We start from the raw sequence: 15924 nt of genomic DNA on the forward strand, positions 1-15924 counted from the left end.
TAACCTGGTTAGATTCAGCATATTTCTCAGCCTGAAATTATTTGGGAGCAGCACACAACTTTGCTGTAGCTTCTGTTTAGAAACTGGGCAGTTAGATCTTTTGTGGAAGATCTGGCCCCATGATCCAATAAGAAAATAACTGATTTTGTTTTGAATAAATACCTCTGCCTCATCAAATGTCAAGAGCAGGTCTGACGTTCCAGAAAGAATTCCTCTCGAACCATCAATGAGATAATCACGTGCAGGTACAGCGTATGGGTTGTCCTTCAGCATCTGTGCAGCCTGGATTAATTTAGTACAAGCATTTTCAACCCTGCATACAATAAATTAAAAAAAAATGCTCTATTAACTATTACAAACAATCATTAACTACAAATCATGCAAGACACTTAAGCATTCAGTTATGCAACCAGAAACCATTGCTCCAGGGATGCATTTGATTCCCACAATGACAACTGGAAAATTTAAATCAAAGTAAACTAAATTAAATATTTCTTCATGAAAGCACTAAATTATAAAAAAAAAATACCTCAGATATTTTTCTTGCTTTTTCAATCTTTTTATTAGTATCATTATGATAAAGGTTAACATAACATACTAATCATACAAAGTTATTGGGATTACATTGTTGTAATTATCATATATAAGTATAAACCCAGTTAATACATGGATATTAACCTCCCAGCCTTACAGGATACAAATATTATATATAGACAAGTTAACATGAAAAAGGAAAAAAAAAGTATACCCCCCCCCAAAAAAAAACACCAGGCTACAAAATAGACCAACTAAACTACAGAAAAAAGGGCATGGGCTGTTGTGAAATATAAAAAAAAAGAACCATTAGTGTCGTCAATGCCGCTCCTCTCAGCATATACTAAAAGGAAATAGATTAGGTTTGGAAAAGGTCAAATTACATCATATGAAAGTATTGAATAAATGGCCTCCAAGTCTTCTCGAATTTAATAGAGGGATCATAAATAACACTTTTATTTTTTTCTAAATTTAAACACAACATAGTTTGAGAGAACCAATGCAATGTGGTGGGGGGATTGATCTCTTTCCAATTCAGCAAAATGGATCTTCTGGCCATTAGTGTAAGGAATACAATCATCCGACAAGCTGAAGAGGTTAAAAGATTTGGTTCTATCATTGGTAAACCTAAAATTGCAGTAATAGGGTGGGGTTGTAAATCAATACTCAAAACAGTTGAAATAATATCAAAGATATCTTTCCAGTACTTTTTTTAAAAAGAGGACATGACCAAAACATATGAGTTAAAGAAGATATCTCGGAATGACATCTATCACATATAGGATTTATATTAGAGTAATAACGAGCTAATTTATCTTTGGACATATGAACCCTACTTTAAACTGTCTCAATGCATGTTTAGCACATATAGAGGATGAATTAACTAATTGAAGATTTTTCCCCCCATTTTTCAATAGGTAAAGTAATCTTAAGTTCCCTTTCCCAATTGGTCTTAACTTTATTAGATACGTCTGGATGTATTTTCATAATTATATTATAAACGTTTGCTATTACACCTTTCTGAAAAGGATTTAAACCTAAAATGTTTTCCAAAATATCTGATGAATATAAATTCGGAAAGGTAGGAAGAACAGTATTTTAAAAATTTCTAATCTGTAAATATCTAAACAAATGGGATCTAGGCAAATTGTATTTGTTAGATAACTGTTCAAAAGACATGAAACAATTATCCAAAAATAGATCTTGATATACCTTTAATTGTCCAAGCCAAATAGGCTTGATCGATTGTAGAGGGTTAAAAAAACAAATTAGATATAATTGGACTCAATGATATTTTTCTAGGAAGAAAATCTGCAATTCCTTACCAGTCTTACACCAGACCCACCAAAGTAGTTAAAAACTAAACCACTTCCTCAGACTGGGGGTAATTAAGCACGACAATAACATAGAGACATAGAAATCTACAGCACATTGCTGGGCCAACCATGTAATCTACTCTTGAAACTGCCTACAATTTCCCTACTGCATAGCCTTCTCCTTTTCTAAGCTCCATGTACCTATTTAAGAGTCTCTTAAAAGATCCGATTGTATCCGCCTCTATCACCTTCGCTGGCAGTGCATTCCACATACCCACCACTCTCGTTGTAAAAAAAAACTTACCTCTGACATTCCCCTTGTAGCTGTTTCCAAGCACCTTAAAACTATGCCCCCTTGTGTTAGCCATTTCAGCCTGGGAAAAAGCTTCTGGCTATCCACATAATCAATGCCTCTCATCATCTTCTACACCTCTATCAGGTCATCTCTCATTTTCTGTCACTCCAAGGATAAAAGGCCAAGTTCACTCAACCTATTCTCATAAGAGATGCTCTCCAATCCAGGCAACACCCTTGTAAATCTCCTCTGCACTCCCTCTATAGTATCCATATCCTTCCTGCAATGGTGTGACCAGAACTGAACAAAGTACTCCAAGTGGGGTCTGACTAAGGTCTTAGCCAGCTGTAACATTACCCCACGGCTCTAGAAATCAATCTCCATGGTTGATGAAGGCAAACATACCATACACCTTCTTAACATCATCAACCGGCACAGCAGCTTTGAATGTCCCATGTGTGACCTTTAAAAAGCTCCAGTACATCCTCTTTCTTAATGTCCATGCACTCAAGTGTTTCAGTCTGCTGCGAGTCATCCCCACAATTGCCAAGGTCCTTTTCCCTGGTGAATACTGAAGCAAAGTATTCATTAAGTTTCTCCGCTACTTCCTCTGGCTCCACGCACGTGTTTCCACTATTGTGCCTGATTGGTCCTATTCTCACATGCCTCATCTCCTTTCTCTTCACATACCTGTAGAATGCCTTGGGGTTTATCATGGCCCCTTCGAGCTCCTTCCTCGCACCCTTGTAATTTTCTAGAGCTCTAACAGTACCTAACTTCTTGAAACTTTCATAAGCTTTTCTTAACTAGATTTTCTACTTCCTTTGTACACCATGGTTCTTTTACCCTACCATCCTTTCCCTGCCTCAATGGAACATACCTATGCAGAGGGACTGAATTTTCCCCTCAATCCCACTTTCTCTCCTTCACCCTGTAACTCTCAACTCCCTTACCAAACAAGAACTTTATTACTTTATCACTTTATCATTTCCCATCAGTCACCTTATGCATAGACCCTCCTGTGCCTAGAGTCACTTTATGGCAGTACAATCAATGTATTCAAGCCATTTTATGTATTTATATTTATTGTATTTTTTTCAACTATTATTGTGTTCCTCATCTTGAAGTGGGAATCCTGAAGCAGGAAGGTGAACAGCCAGAGGTCGTAATACATTCTGGTACCAACGACATAGGTAGGAGGTCCTGAACACAGATGACAAGGAGTTAGGAAGGAAGTTGACAAGCAGGACCTCAAGGGTAGTAATCACGGGATTATTGCTTGTGCCACGTGACAGTGAGTATAGGAATAGAGTGCGGTGGAGGATAAATGTGTGGCCCAGGGGTTGGAGCAGGGGACTGGGATTCAGATTTCTGGATCATTGGGTCCTTTTTTAGGGGAAGCGTGACCTGTACAAAAAGGACGGGTTGCACTTGAATCTGAGGGGGATCAATATCCTGGCAGGAAGGTTTGCTAAGGCTACTGGGGAGAGTTTAACCTAGAATTGCAGGGGGATAGGAACTAAACTGAAGAGATGGAGGAAAGGGCGGTTGGCTCACAAAAAGAGAAAGCTTGGGGACAGTGTGAGAGGGAGGATAGGCAGGTGATAGAGAAGGGATGCGCTCAGACTGATGGTTTGAGACATGTCTACTTTAATGCAAGGAGTATCATGAACAAAGTGGAGGAGCTTAGAGCGAGTTCAGTACTTGGAGCCATGATGTTGTGGCCATTACAGACTTGGATGGTTCAGGGGCAGGAATGGTTAATTAGAGTGCCAGGCTCTAGAAGTTTCAGAAAGGACAGGAGGGAGGCAAAAAAGGTGGGGGCGTGGCACTGCTGATCAGAAGTAGTGTCACGGCTGCAGAAAACCCTAAGATATTCAACAAGTATGTGAAGAGCAAGAGGATAAGACATGACAGAATAGGACAAATCAAGTGTGACAGTGGAAAAGCGTGTATGCAACTGGAGGAGATAGCAGTGGTATTTAATGAATACTTTGCTTCAGTATTCACTACGGAAAAGGATGTTGGCGATTGTAGAGATGACTTACAGCAGACTGAAAAGCTTGAGCATACAGACATTAAGAGGATGTGCTTCAGCTTTTGGAAAGCATCAAGTTGGATAAGTCTCCGGGACCGGACAAGACATACCACTGGCTATTGTGGGAGGTAAGGGGGGAAAGAGTGCTAAGTTTCTGGCAATGATCTTTGCCATCAATGGGGACAGGAGAGGTTCCAGAGGATTGGAGGATTGCAGATGTTGTTCCCTTATTCAAGTGAGAAAATAGAGATAGCCCAGGAAATTATAGACCAGTGAGTCTTACTTCAGTGGTTGGTAAGTTGATGGAAAAAATCTTGAGAGGCAGGATTTATAAACATTTGGAGAGACATAATATGATTAGGAATAGTCAGCATGGCTTTGTCAAAGGCAGGTCATGCTTTCCAAGCCCGATTGAATTTTTTGAGGATGTGACTAAACACGTTGATGAAGGTAGAGCAGTAGATGTAGTGTATATGGATTTTAGCAAGGCATTTGATAAGGTACCCCATGCAAGGCTTATTGAAAAAGTAAGGAGGCATGGGATCCAAGAGGACCTTGCTTTGTGGATCCAGAATTGGCTTGCCCACAGAAGGCAAAGAGTGGTTGTAGACAGATTATATTCTGCATGGAGGTCAGTGATCAGTGGTGTGCCTCAGAGATCTGTTCTGGGACCCCTTCTGTTTGTGATTTTTAGAAATGACCTGGATGAGGAAGTGGAGGGATGGGTTAGTAAATTTGCTGATGACACAAAGGTTGGGGTGTTGTAGATAGTCAGAGGTTACAGCAGCACATCAATCGGATGCAAAACTGGGCTGAGAAGTGGCAGATAGAGTTCAACCCAGATAAGTGTTAGGTGGTTCATTTTGGTAGGTTAAATATGATAGTAGAATATAGTATTAATGGTAAGACTCTTGGCAGTGTGAAGGATCAGAGGGATCTTGTGGTCCGAGTCTATAGGACACTCAAAGCTGCTGCGCAGGTTGACTCTGTGGTTAAGAAGGCGTACAGTACATTGGCCTTCATCAACCGTGGGATTGAGTTTAAGAGTCGAGAGGTAATGTTACAGTTATATAGGACCCTGGTCAGACCCCACTTGGAGTACTGTGCTCGGTTCTGGTCACTTCACTACAGGAAGGATGTGGAAACTATAGAAAGGGTGCAGAGGAAATTTACAAGGATGTTGCCTGGATTGGGGAGCATGCCTTATGATAATAGGTTGAGTGAACTCAGCCTTTTCTCCTTGGAGTGACGGAGGATGAGAGGTGACCTGATAGAGGTGTACAAGATGATGAGAAGCACTGACCATGTGGATAGTCAGAGGTTTTTTCCTAGAGCTGAAATGGCTAACACAAGAGAGCACAGTTTTAAGGTGCTTAGAAGTAGGTACAGAGGTGTTGTCAGGGCAAAACAGAGTGGTGAGTGCGTGGAATAAGCTGCCAATGATGGTGTTGGAGGCGGATGTGATAGGGTCTTTTCACAGACTCCTGGATAGGTATATGGAGCTTAGAAAGATAAGAGGGCTATGGGTAACCCCAATGATTAGTACATGTTTGGCACAGCGTTGTGGGCTGAAGGGCCTGTATTGTGCTGTAGGTTTTCTATGTATGTTTCTAGCTTGAGTTTTTTTATTCTGCTGCATCAATTTGGAGTAACAATTATTATCAATGACATTAAACAATCTTGAATCAATCTCTGCCTGAAATATACCCAATGACTTGGTCTTCACAGCCTTTTGTGGCAACAAATTCTACAGATTCACCACCTTCTGGCAAGAAATTCCACCTCGGGTTCCGGTGATGTCATCGTCCAGAATGGCAGCTTAAGATAATAGCTCCTCCGGAAAAGCGCTTATTTTGCCCCGTTAATCCACCAAATACATGATTTCTCGAAAATATCTGAACTGGTAAGGGAGGGCAAGAATGGGGAAAAGGAATGGAGATATAAAAAAGCATCACTGCAGAGCTTGTGGACAAGAGGATTGCAACCAGCAGCTCTCCTACACAAATGCATGGTAGCGAGGCTGACGCTGGGCGTCGTTCAGGCGAAGCGGCAAATTTAGTAAAAATTCTGGGAGATACGGGAATTCCAAAAAGACAAAAAACAGCAACTAAATGATATCAAGTCAAAGCTCACCAATGTTAATCAAAAAAATAGCAGTCACAGAGACACGCTATTAAAAAGGTGGAAGATCGCATTCAAAACATGGAATGGATATTATATAAGATGATAAAAGTGTTAAATCAACAGGAAAATAAGCTACTCGACCAACAAGGATGGTCACGACGTAAGAATATCAGGATATATAATGTTTCTGAAGGAGCAGAGAGGTTGTCTATGGTGGAGTTTGTAGAAAAGTTACTATGGGACACGTTGGAGATTCCCTCGACTATGGAACTTGAAATTGAGAGTGCACACTGCACGCTCCCCCCAAGGCCTTCTGGAGACAGGGAAGATAAGCCACGTTCAATAGTAATCAGATTCCTTCGGTACAAAACCATAGCAGAGATTCTACACAAGGCTTGGGGAAAGAAGAAGGTATTTCTGAAAAGGAAAGTAATATATTTTGATCAAGATTACCCCCTCTCCCCCCCAGCGGTCGTGCAGAAACGCAAGGAATATTCTGAAGCGAAGCGAGTATTAAAGCAAAGAAAGATTAGATTCCAGACTCCGTACCCTGCTAAACTGCGAGTGTTTTATGAAGACGGGACGCAACTGTATCAGACAGTGGAAGAGGCAACTGCAGATATGAAGGACAGAGGGTTGCCCATCAGTGTGATCAAACAGAGGGAAAGCCTGGCTGAGCAGCTATCCCGCTCTGCTTGGGAAATAGTGAGAGAATTGAGAAAGCAGGGGATGGGAGGAGGGCGAGAGAAGAATGTCAGGAAGAGACTGAGTTTTCAGAAGACAGCCCTCACCCCTTCCAGAAGAGCCATAAGGTCTGACTAATTTCAAAAGTGTTGATAAGCTAAACAGAAGCAAAAATAGATGGTGCTATATTTATCTCAAGAAGCACATATAACAATGTGGATTTTATATTACATTATTTTATTTTTTATTCATTCACTTCTTTTTCCCCACCTAAATGAGTGTGTGTGTATATACACACACATACACAAGGCAGGAATACACAGCTAAGTCTTTTCTGTGTAATGGAATTTCACTTACATTTATGGGTACTGCAGTGGGGGCCCTCAACTCACAGGTAGGAGAGGCTATCCCCCACGGCTAGACATTTCCTCTAGCTCAACTCAAGGTCATCTAGTAGAGACCTCAGCCTTGGAATCACACCTTCATTACATTTTTTCTCATTCGCGTTTCTTGATTCTTATTTGTTCAGGGAGTAGATCGATTAAGTTTTATTCCGCTAATTTCAATGATATACTGACAGATAAATACACATGGCTAAGGTCAAAGTAAAATTCATTTATTTTAGTGTCAATGGGCTGTTAAATCCAATCAAACACAGTAAAATTCTATCAAAAATGAAGAAAGAACAAGCCCATGTAGTATATTTACAGGAAACTCACGTAAATGATAACGAGCATGGAAAACCAAAGAGAATGGGCTTCACTAAATTTGTTTTTCTCCTCATAGATCAGCACATAGGAGAGGAGTTACTATTCTCATCTCAAGCAAGCTAATTTTGAAAAAGCATCCGAAATGGGAGATAAGGAGGGCAGGTATATTCTGGTAAGGGGGAATACAGACGGAAATCCAGTTACTCTATTGAATATATACGCACCCTCAGGAAGTGATACTAGTTTCTTCCAGAAAATTACTAATATTATGGTAACGGAAACAGAAGGTCTCTTGGTATGCGGGGGAAGACTTAAATTTATAATTACAATCAAAGTTAGACGCTTCCTTTTTTTTGTAATTTATTTTTTATTGAAGTTCATCATCAAACAAACATTTCCACAAGCTGTATTGCAGATATTGTACATATATATCATATTTGCCACAAATCTCCATATATTTATCTGAGGTATACACCTATAGAAAAGAGAGGAAAGAAAGAACAAGCAAAAGGAGAAAACTATGTACAAGTAGGGAGTAATCCTTCTTTTTTACAACATATTCATTGATTTGTGAGAATAAAATCAGGCCTTTGAGGTGTTATGTAGTTGAACCATTTTTCCCAGTATGAATCAAATTGTTCCAACTAATGATTAACAGATGCTGTTATCTTCTCCATTTTGTAAATGTCCATTGTAATTTCCATCCATACATTTAAAGTTGGGCTCTCCTGTGATAACCATTTCCTGGTAAGGGTCTTTTTACCAGCCACCAGCAGTATATTCATTAAATATTTACCTTTTCAACCATTCTTGAGGAACATACCCAAAATATATGGTCTTACTTTCTAAGGGTACAGTATTTCACATTTGAAAATGTCTTGTAAGGCATTATGTATCCCACTCCAGTAGTCTTTGATAACGGGGCATTCCCAGATGATAATGGTTTGCATTTTGATTTCCACAATTTCTCCAGCAAACAGGGAGGTTACTATCATGATGGGATTTCTGAGAAGGTGTAATAAAATACTTTATTGAGTTTTTCCATCCAAACTCCCTCCATTTCTGTGAACTGGTACACTTCCATTGATACTTTCATACTATTGTCCATTCTTCCTCAGCTATAATTATCCCTCCTTCCTTCTCCCATTTTGTTTTAATGTATGAAGACAAATGTGTTGTAAGATTTGACAAACCCTTGTACACGCTTGAAATGATTCTACTACCGTTATCTGAATTATATGCTTTTCTAAACAGCTCTATCAAATATGTACTTGCCTTAATTACATTTTTAACCCTCCTATGAACATACTGTCACATCTGCAAATACCGATAAAAGTCATGTTCTTCTAATAAGTGTTTCCCATTAAGCATTTCAAAACTGAACAGTGTTCCTTCTTTCATTGTATTGCAAAGAACTGTTATTCCTTTAGCTGTCCAGTCCTTAAATCTAGCAACCAGTTTATTCGGCGTAAAATCTGAGTCATATGCACACCATTTAAGAATTGCAATATCTCCCTCTAGTTTATATTCTTTTATAATAGTTTTCCATATTTTAAGAGTCCATTTCACTGATGGATTATCAATAGTATTTATGTACCTTTGTAGGCTGTTATCAGCCAAAATTGCCTGTCTGGGGATGGGAAGTATCCCCTCCTCAATGTTTTTCCAGTGAGCTTCATATGATAGGTTGCACCAACATATCACAGCTCTCAACTGTGCTGCAAAATAATAATCTCTAAGCAAAGGTAGGCCCCATCCCCCCTTTTCCTTGGTTAATTGCAAAGTTTTGAGACGAACTCTAGGCCTTTTACCTTGCCATATATATCTTGACAACATTTTGTTCCATTAATTGAATTGATTCTGATTAATCTCTATTGGTAGGGTCTGAAAGAGATATAGTAGTCTGGGCAATATATTCATTTTAATAGATTCAATCCTTAAACTGAGACTAAAAAATTAGGTTCCATCTTGTTATATCTTCCTTAATTTTTTTTATAGGCTGATAATTGCATTCTGATAATTTTGACAAATCTTTTGGCACAATGATGCCCAAATATTTGAAAGACCCTGTTTGCCATGCCCAAGGATATCTACTTTCAATGAAAATGAGTTAATTCCTGTTTTACTCCCCACCCTGAACTGGGCTCTAAAAAAGGCACAAATGCCACCCAGCTGGAAGGAGGCGATAATCTCAGCTATACTGAAAGAAGGCAAGGATAAAATGGAATGTGGGCCATTTAGACCAATATCTGTTCTTAATGTAGACTATAGATTATTTACCTCCATCATGGCCAAATGATTAGAAGAGTTTCTACCCACACTGATACATAATGATCAGACAGGTTTTATACAATAACGCCAAACACAAGACAATATACGAAGGACACTTTACATTATGGATCGTATACAAAAAAATAAAATTGAAACAATAGTGATAAGTGTGGACGCTGAAAAGGCATTTCATTCCGTTAACTGGAATTTTCTTTACAGTTTTACATAGATTTGGTTTACATGACAACTATTAAAACTATACAAGCACTATATGACAACTCTACTGCTAGGATTAAAATCAATAGATATTTATCAAATAGTTTTACCCTAGAAAGGGGCACGAGACAGGGTTGTGCACGGTCACTGCTACTCTTCGCATTATATCTGGAACCATTAGCTCAATACATCAGACAAAATGAAGACATCAGGGGAATTACTATTAAAGGGACAGAGTATAAATTGGATTGTTACACAGATGACATTTTGATCTATCTAGGGCAACCTCTTACTCTTATTTACTCTTTACCTAAATTGATGCAATCCTTTGAACAACATGGTCAATTATCAAGATCAACATAGATAAAACCCAATCAATTTCGTAGAACTATAGCCCACCAAGAGAAATTGAAGGTAGATATCCCTAGGCATGGCAAACAGAGTCTTTCAAATATTTGGGCATCATTATGCCAAAAGATTTGGCAAAATTATCAGAATGCAATTATCCACCTATATATAAAAAAATTAAGGAAGATATAACAAGATGGAACCTAATTCCCTTTTTTGTCTCAGTTCAAGGATTGAATCCATTAAAATGAATATATTGCCCAGACTATTATATCTCTTTCAGACCCTACCAATAGAGATTAACAAAAATCGATTCAATGAATGGAACAAAATATTATCAAGATATATATGGCAAGGTAAAAGGCCTAGGGTTCATCTCAAAACTTAGCAATTAGCCAAGGAAAAGGGGGGATGGGGCCTACCTTCTCTTTGAGATTATTATGCAGCACAGTTGAGAGCTGTGATATACTGGTGGTGTAACCTATCATATGACGCTCAATGGAAAAACATTGAGGGGATACTTTCCATCCCCATACAGGCAATTTTGACTGATAACAACCTACAAAGTTACATAAATACTATTGATAACCCATGGGTGAAATGGACTTAAAATATGGAAAACTATTATAAAAGAATATAAACGAGAGACAGACATTGCAATTCTTAAATGGTGTGCATATGCCCTCGGATTTTATGCTGAATAAACTGGATGCTAGATTTAAGGACTGGACAGCTAAAGGAATAACAGTTCTTTGCAATACAATGAAAGAAGGAACACTGTTCAGTTTTGAAATGCTTAAACAGAAACACCCATTAGAAAAACAAGACTTTTATCGGCATTTACAGATGCGACAGTATGTTCATAGGAGGGTTAAAAATATAACCACGGCAAGTACATGTTTGATAGCTATTTAGAAAAGCATACAATTCAGATAATGGTAGTAGAATAATTTCAAGCGTGTATAAGAGTATGTCAAATCTTAAAACACATTTGACTTCACACATTGAAACAAAACCAGTTAGACCAGTTAATCTGACATCAGTGGTGGGGAAGATGCTGGAGTCAATTTTAAAGGATGAAATAGCGGCACATTTGGATAGCAGTAACAGGATCGGTCCGAGTCAGCGTGGATTTACAAAGGGGAAATCATGCTCAACTAATCTGGAATTTTTTGAGGTGGTAACTATGAAAATGGACAAGGGAGAGCCAGTGGATATAGTTTACCTGGACTTTCAGAAAGCCTTTGATAAGGTCCCACACGGTGACTAGTGGGGTACCGCAAGGCTCGGTGCTGGCACTGCAGCTATTTACAATATACATTAATGATTTAGAAGAATGGAATAAAAGTAACATTAGCAAATTTGCAGATGACACAAAGCTGGGTGGCAGTGTGAAATGTGCGGAGGATGTTGAGATAATGCAGGATGACTTGGACAGGTAGGGTGAGTGCACAGAAGCATGGCAGATGCAATTTAATGTGGATAAGAGTGAGGTTATCCACTTTGGTGGCAAGAACAGGAAGGCAGATTACTATCTGAATGGTGTCTAGTGTGCATGCGCCGGTCGTGCATGCAGCCTGTTACAGCTGTTCCGACTAAGCTTTTCTTACTTTTTTCTTCTTACTTTTTTAACTTACGTTATTTGTTGTATTTTTTTCACGGTAACACGTTGAAGCTGCACCCTCTCTAACATGCTGGTAGAGAGAGTTTTATTTGTTTTTTTAGCGCTGGAAATAGTTACGTTCAGACACGTCTCATTAGCGGGGCAGCAGTATGGTCCCATTGTTTATTCCAGGGACCAGCTGATTGTGCTTATGCCGGCCGGCTTAGCAAACGGAGCAGCGGACACCCCGGCTGAATTCTGGAGGAAAACACAGAGAGGATGCAGAGCAGGATCAAAAAGGCGAGGAAAGAGGACCGGGTCGAGACAACAGAGACTTGTGGAGAAAAGGAGTTCTCCACTTGGACTGCACGTGGACATACCCGACCAAAACTTTTCCATGGAGGGCTTCCAGACTGTTCGGGCTGACCGGAAGTGCACTGCTAAGCGTAAAGGAGTTGGGGGCTTGCTGTTCCGGTTAACAACGGATGGTACAATTCTGGTCATATTACGATCGAGGAACGTGTTTGTAGACTGGATATTGAACCTTTTGCTGTTGGACACCCGCCAGATTCCACCAAGATACAACACTGGGCGTCATCGGAGGTTGTTCCTGCCTGTGGCCATCAAACTTTGCAGCTCCTCCCGTGGAGGGTCAGACACCCTGAGCCAATAGGCTGGTCCTGGACTTATTTCCATCTGGCATAGTTTGTATATTGTTGTTTGATTGTTTGTGGTTTTTGTATTTCTATACTTATGCTCTATTCTTGGTTGGTGCAGCTGTAACGAAACTCAGTTTCCCTCGGGATCAATAAAGTATGTCTATGTCAAGTTAGGAAAAGGGGAAGTACAACAAGATCTTGGTGTCCTTGTTCATCAGTCACTGAAAGTAAGCATGCAGGTACAGCAGACAGTGAAGAAAGCTAATGGCATGTTGGCCTTCATAACAAGGGGAGTTGAGTATAGGAGCAAAGAGGTCCTTCTGCAGTTGTACAGGGCCCTGGTGAGACCACACCTGGAGTATTGTGTACAGTTTTGGTCTCCAAATTTGAGGAAGGACATTCTTGCTATTGAGGGAGTGCATCGGAGGTTCACGTGGTTAATTCCCTGGATGGTGGGACTGTCATGTTGAAAGATTGGGAGCGACTGGGCTTGTATACACTGGAATTTAGAAGGATGAGAGGGGAGCTGATTAAAACATAAGATTATTAAGGGATTAGACATGCTAGAGGCAGGAAACATGTTCCCGATGTTGGGGGAGTCCAGAACCAGAGGCCACAGTTTAAGAATAAGGGGTAGGCCATTTAGAACGGAGTTGAGGAAAAACTTTTTCACACAGAGGGTTGTGGATCTGTGGAATGCTCTGCCTCAGAAGGCAGTGGAGGCCAATTCTCTGGATGCTTTCAAGAAAGAGTTAGATAGAGCTCTTAATGATAGCAGAGTCAAGGGATATGGGGAGAAGGCAGGAACGGGGTACTGATTGTGGATGATCAGCCATGGTCACAGTGAATGATGGTGCTGGCTCGAAGGGCCGAATGGCCTACTCCTGCACCTATTGTCTAAAATGGGAGAAGGAAGGAGGCATAATTACATCTGAGGAAGAATGGACAATAATATGGAGGTATCAAAGGAAGTGTACCAGTTCACAGAAATGGAGGGAGTTTGGATAGATAAACTTGATAAGATATTTTATTACACCCTCTCAGAAATCCCATCATGATAGTAACCTCCCTGTTTGCTGGAGAAATTGTGGAAATCAAAATGCAAACTATCATATTTTCTGGGAATGCCCCGTTATCAAAGACTACTGGAGTGGGATACACAATGCCCTACAAGACATCTTTAAATGTGAAATACCCTTAGAAAGTAAGACCATATATTTTGGGTATATACCTCAAGAATGGTTGAAAAGACAAATATTTAATGAATATACTGCTGGTGGCTGGTAAAAAGACCCTTACCAGGAAATGGTTATCACAGGAGATCCCAACTTTAAATGTATGGATGGAAATTACAATGGACATTTACAAAATGGAGAAGATAACAGCATCTGTTAATCATAAGTTGGAACAATTTGATTCATACTGGGAAAAATGGCTTAACTACATAACACCTCATAGGCCTGATTTTATTCTCACAAGTCAATGAATATGTTGTAAAAAAAAAGATCACTCCCTACTCTGTACATAATTTTCTTCTTTCTTTCCTCTCGTTTCTATAAGTGTATCTCTCAGATAAATATTATGTGGAGATTTGTGACAAATATGATTATATGATATATACGTATAGTATCTGAAATACATCTCATGGAAATGTTTGTTTGTTGATGAACTTCTATAAAAAATAAATTACCAAAAAAAAGGAAGGGAGAATATAACTACAGCTGTGAAGATCCTTGCTGCACGTGGTGGCACTGTGATCTCTGTCTCGGAGGCAGAAGTTGCTCTATCTTTAAAGAGGGTGGACCTTCACAAGGCAGAAGACCCCGATGGAGTACCTGGTAAGGCTTTGAAAACTTGCGCCAACCAACTGGCAGGAGTTTTCCAGGACATTTTCAACCTCTCATTGCTACGGGTGGAAGTTCCCACTTGCTTCAAAAAGGCAAAAATTATACCAGTGCCCAATAAGAATAATGTGAGCTGCCTTAATGACTATCGCCCAGTAGCACTCATATCTACAGTGATGAAATGGTTTGAGAGGTTGGTCATGACTAGACTCAGCTCTTGCCTCAGCAAGGACTTGGACCCACTGCAGTTTGCCTATCGGCATAATAGGTCAATGGCAGATGCAATCCCAATGGCTCTTCACATGTCTTTAGATAACCTGGACAATGCAAACACCTATGTCAGGATGCTGTTCATCAACTATACCTGAGCATGTAACCCCACCATTCCCACAATCCTTATTGATAAGTTATAGAACCTGGGCCTCTGTACCTCCCTTTGCAATTGGATCCTCGTCTTCCTCACCAGAAGACAATTTGTGTGGATTGGTGATAATATCTCCTCCTTGCTGACGATCCACACCCTTGCACCTCAGGAGTGTGTGCTTAGCCCACTGTTCTACTCTCTACTGTAACATCCTGGAAAAGGTTTCACTGCTAATGTAATGGTCAGATAACAGGCGCTTTGGAATGTGAGCCACCCAATGACGGGAGGGTGTTTTCATGCCATGTGCCTGACACCAGGGTGATCTGGGTCTTTTGTTTGGCAGGAGATGAAGCGAAATTGCCAGAGCGGGCCATGACCTAACGAAAGCCAGGGAGACCGAAGGAGGATTGGCGAAGGGGAAACCGTGAGCCACAACTTGTGCACGTTAGACTGTTTCATTAAAATGGGCCCTTTACTTTTTTTTGCTCTTTACTCACTATCCCTGTAGTCAAATTAAGAATTATAAAGCTAAATTGTTAATTGTATGCGTTTTCTTGTCTGTTACTTTGTGGTACTTATTTGTAACAGAGTAACTAATCACACAGCATCCACACAAACAGGGGGTTTTGGGTTGGACTCGCATCTCAATCTCATACGTTTGGCAGGGCCAGAGATTGACTTCCCTGGACTTATGCAGCTGACAGACCTGAGTGTTGCATTATATAGCCATCACTGTGGGGCTGGGCATAGCTCAAATACTATCTGTAAATTTGCTGATGATATAACTTTTGTTGGCAGAATCGCAGATGGAGACGAGAGGGGCGTACAGGAGCAAGATGTACCAACCAGTGGAGTGGTGTGACAGCAACAACCTTGCACTCAGTGTCAGTAAGATGAAAGAGCTGATTGTGGACTTCA

The 15924-nt window shown here is 40.1% G+C and overlaps 1 protein-coding gene across 2 annotated transcripts in view; it reads right to left on the reverse strand.

Moving 5' to 3' along the window:
• The window catches only part of LOC140212228 (vinculin), a 284348-nt gene that overhangs the window by 187319 nt on the left and 81105 nt on the right, over positions 1-15924 (reverse strand). For both annotated transcript variants that reach the window (XM_072282957.1, XM_072282956.1), the window contains exon 3: positions 163-313. In XM_072282957.1, coding sequence (XP_072139058.1) covers positions 163-313 — 151 coding nt within the window. The remainder of the gene's footprint in view (positions 1-162; positions 314-15924) is intronic.

The sequence above is a fragment of the Mobula birostris genome, chromosome 18, assembly GCF_030028105.1.
Source record: "Mobula birostris isolate sMobBir1 chromosome 18, sMobBir1.hap1, whole genome shotgun sequence".
NCBI classification, from domain to species: Eukaryota; Metazoa; Chordata; class Chondrichthyes; order Myliobatiformes; family Myliobatidae; genus Mobula; species Mobula birostris.